This window comes from Panthera uncia, chromosome D1 (genome assembly GCF_023721935.1).
Source record: "Panthera uncia isolate 11264 chromosome D1, Puncia_PCG_1.0, whole genome shotgun sequence".
Lineage (NCBI taxonomy): Eukaryota > Metazoa > Chordata > Mammalia > Carnivora > Felidae > Panthera > Panthera uncia.
This window is the reverse complement of record NC_064808.1, coordinates 39,070,734-39,079,890: the sequence shown is the minus strand read 5'-3', so window position 1 is coordinate 39,079,890 and position 9,157 is coordinate 39,070,734. Positions and strand designations below refer to the sequence as shown.

The following is a 9,157-nucleotide window of genomic DNA, read 5'->3' as shown; positions in this document are numbered from 1 at the left end:
ATGCAACAAATTTTATTTAGCATAGTCAGTCCCAACATTCAGCACAAAAAGTTTACAGAGGATAGAAAGTGCATTAATAAAAGCCAGTCTTTACCAAAAGAAAACAGAAAATATATTATTGATTCAAAATATTTTACACTTGAATGATAAACTGCAATAACTTATTCTGGGCACCTACTGATAAGAGAAAGAAAGAGAAGAAAAGAACGCTTTAAGAAGAGCTCAATCTCCAGCTGATATCAGAGAAGTCAGTAGAGGTCACTGAGACCGGCAGTCTTTCTTGCTTTTTGCATTAGTGCCCTCAGCTGGAACTGTTTACGGGACAGAAGACGTACATGCTGGGAGGGGGAAAAAGTTTCAACAGTTTAGAACGGATCTGACCAAGGCAGGAAGTATCAGACAGTTTGTAACTTAGATGCGATCTAAGAACCCTAAACTTGTATCAACCGTCCTTTGGAACCAATATTTCATTACATGTAGCTTTTTTAAACTCGTTTTTAAACTAGATTGATGCTGGCAGGTTGTGCTATGAGATCCTGTAAAGGATTACTTCACAGGGAAGCATGACATTACAGATCTGGCTCAGGAGTTTGAACTACATCTTGAGATTAACCAAGATACCAGGGAAACTGGAACTGCAATCCTAACAAAAGTTACAAAAAATGTTACGACCGCCTGCACTTGGCAAGAAGCAGGGGAATGAGCAGCATAAACCAGCTTTTGTCCAATGCCTAGCAACAGCATACCTCTCGGGCCTCTCTGCGTGCACCTTTCCCTAAGCTAGGCCGCCCAAGCAGGAACAGCACATGAAGGGAGAGAGGCCTCATCTTGGGTCTCTGATTTCTAGCCGGATATTCATGTGCTTGCACCAGATCCAAGACCGGTTTGGCCACTTAATCACAGCGAGAGAGGCAAGATCAGCAAGCGACCCAAGCAGCCAGCCAGCCCCGCGTGTACACTGAAGCAGCTGAATCAAATACCCTAAAAGAGGGCTGCTATTCTCCTAAAACCACACTCCCCGATCCAACAGAGAGCAGTAGCCAAGCTAACTCACTGGATCTTCACGTCTGTACGTTAGCATTAAGCCTAAAACAACCTTCATTCAGAAGGGTTCTGGTACGAGCAGGGCAGCCCAATACTTTGCAGGGCTGTTCCATCTGGGAAAACAGGTCTAAAATTAGGCAACTCTAAGAAAATTAACAGGGAAATATGAAAACAGAACCCAAAACGGGTGGGGTCATCAGTGATCTTATTTTAGATGGTGTATGACTTGAAAGAACCAACGGAAATCTGATTGTATCTGACCCACGCAGCACAGTGGAAAGACACAGGCAGGAATGACTACATTCAACTTGGTGCTGCCTTGGGGGATGGGAAGTACAGCCACTAGTCCACCTTTCTTCCCCTCCCAGGGGGATCCTCAGCCCTGTGTAGGTGACATCACACTGCTCACAGCCACAGATCTCACTTGCTCTCTCTGGGAACACAAGGGATTTTAACTTCCCCTACGGAGAAACCCTCCTGGTTTGTGGTTTTCAAGGTCAGTGCCTCTAAAGCATGAGTTCTGAGATCCTGGAAAGCAGAGTGAGGAAGACATACCTTCAGGAAGACATCCAGATCTATTACTCCCCGTCTCAAGGCTTCTCCCAGGTAAAAGATAGTGTCTTCAATAGCATTTTCTTCTGCATACAGATTTAGGATTTGTTTGTATAGTGGGGCTGTGGGAATGATAACTTCATCAATATCATTGTTTTCAGACTGATTTTCCATTTTCTCCAGAGCAGAACTGAGTTCTTCATCCTTCTTTCTCAAAAGTTCTATGTTTTTATCAACCTCAGCCTGAAAACAAAACAGTCCAAGTATGAGGACTTCATACGAATTGTACATAAGCATCTACCAGTCAAGCATCTACAACTCAACTCTACAGAAACAGCCTTGCGAAATAAAAAAAGCAATACTTAAACACGTGGTCGATTTTAATGTTTCAGATAACATATTGGCCAACGGTAGAGGAAAAGGTGTGATGTAATATGCCGAGTGAAGACGGAATAATGTTGAAAACACTACACTGAGCACATCCAGTGGCAGTGATAAGCTTGTCACTTATCCGTGACAGATGATGTTGCAAATTAAGCCATCACACAACGAATTTTCCAGCAGCAGGTTCCCTCCATGAAAATAAAGGACGTCTTTCTTCCAAATAAGTGGGCAGCTGCTACGGAGGAATAACTTGCCTCAGTCTACACGGAGGATGAACCCAAAGAACCCCACACACTTGAACTTTAGTTACAAGATACTGCTGGTGGTTGTGGGCTCCGAACTCGACCAGTCTCTACCCACAGTCTGCAGATCTCCTTCATGCCTTAGAACTCTCTCAAATTCTTATTTCCCGGTTAACTGTCCGGCATCATCAAGCACTGAAACAATCCTCCACTGAGTCAGAAGCTCATCTCTCAGGGTGAAGGTACAAGTAAAAATGCTCTAAATACCATCCACCTCCCCACTGCAAACACAGTCTTTTTTTGTTGTTGTTGTTGTTTATTTATTTTTGAGACAGAGAGAGACAGAGCAGGACCGGGGGAGGGGCAGAGAGAGAGAGGGAGACACAGAATCGGAAGCAGGCTCCAGGCTCTGAGCCATCAGCCCAGAGCCTGACGCGGGGCTCGAACTCACAGACCGCGAGATCGTGACCTGGCTGAAGTCGGACGCTTAACCGACTGCGCCACCCAGGCGCCCCCACGGTCTCCATTTCTAACAAGCTATCCAGAAGCTATATTCAAATTCTTAACGACCAGAAAATTCGTGTTAATTTTCTGAACTCGTACTAGACCCACAGTCCAGGGTAACCAAGGTGTACATGTCCAAAAATCACAAGTATTCAGTGAGTTACTTACTACTTCTTGATCTAAACGGGTGACCATCTCTTCCAGTTTCTGGTGACCTTTTTTCAGGTCTTCCTCTGTTCGTTTCAAGGCATTGAGCTCGGCCTGGGCGCGATCCATTTCCTCCTTCATTCGCCATCTCAGCTTGTCACTGACTGCTGAGATGAGAGAGGCTCGGATGGTGTCCTCACTGATGGTGCCATCCCTACTGGGACCTGCACAGGAAAAAGGCAGAAACCACTTGCTTATTTCCCAGGCACTTTCTACTCCTTTTGTGGGACAAAATGAGTTGACACTTTCAAAGTGGGAGGAAAGGACAAATGGGATAAATTTATGCCAAAGAAAAACACTTGATTCAGGTCAAGGGCATTCTCAGGTTTCGCTGCTAAGCTGAAGTAGAGAGGAACCCACCGTAGAGGCCAATAAGAAGACCGAGAACAGGCAGTTTCCTTGATGTAAGGGTAATAAGGCTTCCCTTCAAGACTTTTACTCCTTTACTCTTTACCGAAGGAATCGGAAAGAACAAATGAGCAAAAGAGAGTGATGTACAGAAAATCCAACAGCTGATAAATGTCCCTTCCCATATAATGTGTCTTCTATAATTTCCTTGCATATTTCATATCAAATAAACTTATCCCTGTGATACTTGCTTCAAAAGGTTCTCCCGGTAACAGAAGTATGTATTTTCTTCATGACTACCAGTGTCCTTCAATTGGGGTCCTGATTCAGCAAATGTGTACATGGTGTGGGTGGGGAATTACATTTATCTGTCACTGCCTATAGTGAATAAAAACTGATTACAGACTAGTTTACAAAGTATCACTTCTACTTTGAGCTGAAAATTTTTGGAGACAATTAGTTACACCCATGGGGGGGGGGGGGACGACCCCACCCCTTTAGTCCGTTTGCAAAATGTATCCAAACTCTTACCATTCATGTTCCCACATCATAGGCCTGTTCCTAGTACCAAAAAGGTGCACTGTTTCTAAAATGAAATTGAGCTTTCCAAACGATAGGCAGCCAGCTCCACACGGGCTCTTCGGTGTCCTGTCTGTCCACAGTTCTTGATGTTCCATAAGCTGGTCGGTCACCCTACTCTTTAATTAGTAAAGCTGTCTTCCTACAGAAGGTGGTTCATACCAGGTTGCCCTGAATGTTTTTCCGGCTTTTTGCAAATAACATTGGGACATTCTCTGATTTCATAGGTTTTGAAAGGAAGAGTCTAAGTCTAAAGTCTAAGTCTAAAAGTCTAAGTTCTGCTTTTCTTTCTTTTTTTATTTCCACCACAGAAGAACTGTTTTTTCCTGACTTGGGTTTTCTTCTTCTTGTGAGGGAAAATGAGTATAGACAGTGTCTCCATGGCCAGGTTTTCCTAGGAGTGTCCTTCATCCACTTGTCCTGAGGACACAGCTTGCACACAGTGAGAGGGAGAGCCCAGGATCAGACCCGCAGTGTGCACTCCTTCTCACTCCAAGGACCTCCCCTCTTCCCTGCTAGAAACCTCTTGCTGAGGACAGCCCAGACGGTATCCATCTTACAGGGTTCACAGAGAGGCAAGAGGCAGGTAATACTTTCTGGTTGATTATTAACATACACATCCGTAAGGTATGTACTTTCCAGAATTCATTTCTCATTTTACAAGAGTATTTCAGCTTATTTTGTATTCCTGAAAAGCAAAAGTGTTAACTCGGGTAACTTGTGCTTTGGAATTCAGAATGGCAAAACAAGAGGGCAACCACATTTCCCCTATGAAGACTGAGCTCTTGTTTTCCACATCCCTGGCCTCTTAATACCTAACTTTTCCGAAGATTCTTGTCGATTTACCAACTACTGCACCACCTCTGGGCTCATTTCCCTAATTTTTTCTTGCTGTTTTCCTGTCTGACCGCCTCTGTATTCGCATCTTCCCCTACAGAGACCAGGATGACTTGAGCAACTTTCTCCCATTCACTAATTCATGTCTCCATCCATTCCTTCTTGCACCTTTGACCTCTCTTTCTACCACTCCTGCTTCCTGTGAGCAGCTCCCCTCAGCCCTGACTTCTTGCCCATCTCTCAGTCTCGTGGGCAGGCTCTCTGCTGAGGCGGCCTCTCTCACATTCTGTCAGACCACCAGGCCTCCTAACTCCAAAGGCCTCACCTGCCAAACACAACCTGATCCAAATCCTCAATCTTTCTGACTCTTAACGCTCTAGCCGCCTTTTATCATCTTGCCACAACGGCAAAAAATCCTCAGGACATCTTCAAAGGACTGAAACCATCAGATGGGAGTTCTCCACTCTTCTCCCACTCTCCTTTGAAACAAGAATCCTCACCCCTTTAACTATGGAACTATGGTTTGACTCCTCACTGTTCAGAAGCACTACCTTCCCTTTTACAGGAAGACAACTTGTGTTCCTCTAGATCTTTCCAAAAGACCACATGCTTTTATGCTTTCATCTGTTCTTCCTCCTAATCTGATTAGTCTAAGCACAATGACTTTTTTTTCCACTCTGCTCTTGGCTAAGGAAAGGTCTGTTTATTCACCTCTCTTCCTAGCCCAGAGCCGTGGACAATCTTTGCAATGCTATTCTCTCTAGTTCTTTCCTCTGAGTTCAAGGCCAGTCTTATCCAGCATCACTCTAATCCATACACATACTCAAGGGGAGGTGATATTACTCCTCTAAGAAGATGAAAGCTGGTTCTTAGAAAGTGAAAACCTCTTGTTCTTTTTATGTATAGAGTGGAGATATACATACAGTACGTAAACAGATATATAGTATAATATACAGTATTAACAGTTCACAGAAGGGATGATTAAGGGAAAAAATGTCTAAAAAGGCTCCCGAGGAGGATAATGAAGAAAGAAAGGTTAACACTGCTGTAATCCATCTGTGTGATTCTTGCTTTTCTACCAGATATTTTTCCAGCCTTGTCACCATGTCCCAACCTCATCCCCCAAATTATGGTCTACATTTGTTACAACACTTAAATTATACTGATCACAACCTATGAAAGGCAAACTTCCTGAAGGCCTTGCACGTGCTCTACTTACTTCCCTGCTGGATGATTCTCCTTTTTTCCATAGCCAGCCCTACCTCTTTCATTAACAAACTCTCAAGTCATTCTAACTAACAAAAACAGTTTCATGTTCTTAAATATCAGATCCCATCTTCTACCATTAAATATGGTTAAGACTAACCCCCACTAGGTGCACCTGGGTGGCTCAGTCGGTTAAGCATCCAACTTCAGCTCAGGTCATGAACTTGTGGCTCGTGGGTTCGAGCCCCGTGTTGGGCTCTGTGCTGACAGCTCAGAGACTGGATGGAGCCTGCTTCGGATTCTGTGTCTCCCTCTCTCTCTCTCTGTTCGTCCCCTACTTGCACTCTGTCTCTCTCGCTCCCAAAAATAAAGATTAAAAAGAAAAAAAGACTAACCTCCACTAATGATCTTCCCTCTATTCGACATAATTCCCAACAATACTTCTTACTCTATTTATCAGTTTAAGAACATACTTTGAACTTTAAAAATACCCCAGAGTACAAAAAAGAGAAAGGTATATTTTAAAAACTTCCTGAAACTGGAATTTCAAGATGGGAAGGACAGTGTAGATCTCTGGAAAAGGAGGCACGTGCTAACCTAAATCTGGGCTGGGCCACCACCCGTTACAAACCAGGAATTGGGGATTCCTATACTCTGGAGTTTCCTATACTCTGTTGCAATAGAGACTAGGTCAGAAACTCAGAGGTAGGTTGTTACAGACACATGTTTATTCCACCCTGTATTAAGTTGTTTCAGTAACTTATTTTTCAGATTTAACTGCAATTAGCATTTTTTCTAACCTTTTCAATTTGTTGTGAGAAACCAAAACCATAAATTGGTTTTCACCACCCTGGCAAAAATGGCAGATCAAAGCAAGTCAGAGAGATTGAATTCTGGCAGTATTTCCTGGTAAAAATTTGGCTGTCCCACTGGGGACAGGAACAGTATCTTGAAAGAATTTGACTGCTGAAGGGCTCAGCATTGAATTGTGGTAGCTGCTCAGACAAAATTATTTGAGTAAATGGAAGCAGTGAGTGTTAAAATGTGCAGTGTGAAATATTTTACTCTATTGTTTGCTTTTCAACACCCCTTCCAACACATGTCCCTTCAAGGCGGTAGAGCGATGTGGCCAATCATATGTAGCACTTAGTGTTCCATTCATCTATGTAGAAGTTATCTGAAGTAATAAAGGATTAAGGGTCTTATTTTGTAACTAGCCAGGGTTTTTCACACACAAACACATCAAATTTTGTTAAAATTATTACACTAAAATGGACCGACTTACACTGATGTGAAGTTTTAAAATTTCTTTTTAAAAATACACATTTAAATTCTGGAATTTATATTGTTTCTCTTATAAAATACACGAGAACAAATGTTACCATACAGCACCAAATAAGGCCATCCAAGTTAAGTCTCTAGCTGAAGCCATGAGCACTCAAAATGGCAGCCAAGCTGAGGCAGCAGGTGCCTGCTTTCAATAAAGGTCATAGTTCACCCGAGGCGGGTGGAAATGCCAAGATTAGACCTCGTCCTTTCCTCTGCCACACACAGACCTTACATACAGTATATTTAAACATTTAAATCCACCTACTTTCTAAAAAGAAGAGAACTGTAATTAAGATCTGAAATATGAATGCCAAAGAAGAAAATCTATTAAAATTCAAAATTCGATGCACCTTGACACTTTAAGGGATTGTTTAAACAAATAAGAAAAGAGACTTGATGACAGATTCTCTTCTGCTTGATCACTTTTCAAACCAAAAATTTTTTCCTCAAATGTCTTAAGAGAAATTTTAATTTTCTTTGTACCTGCTCTAATAAGCCTTGGGTTAAACAGAGTTTGTGGCAAACGCCATGCATCAAGTCCCCACACAGTGACCTTTACCCATGCAGAGTCAGATTTCAGAAGTGCCCTTCTACAATTCCAGATTAGCAGCAATTGAAACGGTAACAACGATTTTGAGAAACAGCTCTAAGTAAACCTTCATTTAAATGTCAGGTAGGGTTCAATTATTGAACCTAATCCTTAGGAATTACAACATAATTAAAAAAATTTTTTTTTCTACTATTAGGAAACCAATATGCTACTCGATAGATCTGATAATTCAACAAATAATTTAGGCTAGTATCTTCAAAGTGCACTAGTATAGACTACTTGATTTAAAACTATCTTTAAACACTTAATCAGTTTTATTTACCTCCTAACAGTACTTACTAAATGATCACTGTTTCCTGTCACTCAAAAAGATCATTTATATTAGAGAATCCAGGGCAATCCCAAAGTAAAGTACAAGATAACTGAACAGTAAACTTTAAACACATTCAATTTATTTAAAAACAAAAACAGTACATCCCCTTCTCTCTTTCTCCAACTGCTGCCCTCTGGCAACCACCCCTCTCCTGTTCCCTACATCTATGAGCCTGGCTGGCTTATCTATTGCTTGGCTTATTTATTTTTAAGATTTCACAAATAAGCAACATCATATAGGGGTGCCTGGGTGGCTCAGTCGGTTGAGCATCCGACTTCGGCTCAGGTCATGATCTCACGGCTCGAGAGTTCCAGGCCTGCATCGGGCTCTGTGCTGACAGCTCAAAGCCTGGAACCTGCTTCAGATGCTGTGTCTCCCTCTCTCTCTCTGCCCCTCTGCCACTCACTCTCTCAAAAATAAATAAAAAACATTATAAGCAACATCATATGGTATTTGTCCTTCTCTGACTTATTTCTAACTAAACACAGTAAACTTTTCTGAACTCTAACCAGCAAAAGTGAATCACCTGCACAGCATTTTTACTTCACGATGTTACTTAGTCCCACACAATGGTCTTTGGTTTGGCATCTGTGCTACAGATCAAACTATGGAGCCTAAGCAACCCCAAACGGTGCTTTACTATCTGCTCAGAAACCGGATCAAGCCCATTTGGATCACTCGATCAAGTCCCATTATTTCCTTTTATAATAAAAACACACAAAAATAGGTCAATCTCTGATATAGGAAGAACATTCAAATAACTATATGGATAAAGGCATTCTGATTCATGCTAGTAAGTGCACACCTGGCAAGTTCATTAAGCTGCTTACAAAGGCTTTTATTTATAGTCTTTGAATATGTAAGCTTCTAATACTACTACCAGCCTCTGTGTGGGTTATGGAACTTCTCTTCCAAAGAAATCAGGGAACCTCAATTTATCTTTTTTTAAGAAATATTTATTTTGGGAGAGAAAGAGTGTGAGCAAGCGGGGGGGGGAGAGAG

The 9,157-nt window shown here is 42.0% G+C and overlaps 1 protein-coding gene across 1 annotated transcript in view; it reads right to left on the bottom strand.

The window, feature by feature from the left end:
• The window catches only part of TSG101 (tumor susceptibility 101), a 43,578-nt gene continuing 34,421 nt past the window's right edge, over positions 1 to 9,157 (bottom strand). The window contains exons 8-10 of the mRNA XM_049618219.1: positions 2,895 to 3,097; positions 1,600 to 1,839; positions 1 to 338 (exon numbers count right to left, since the gene is read on the bottom strand). Of these exons, the coding sequence (XP_049474176.1) occupies positions 249 to 338; positions 1,600 to 1,839; positions 2,895 to 3,097 (533 nt within the window). The 3' untranslated portion in view covers positions 1 to 248. The remainder of the gene's footprint in view (positions 339 to 1,599; positions 1,840 to 2,894; positions 3,098 to 9,157) is intronic.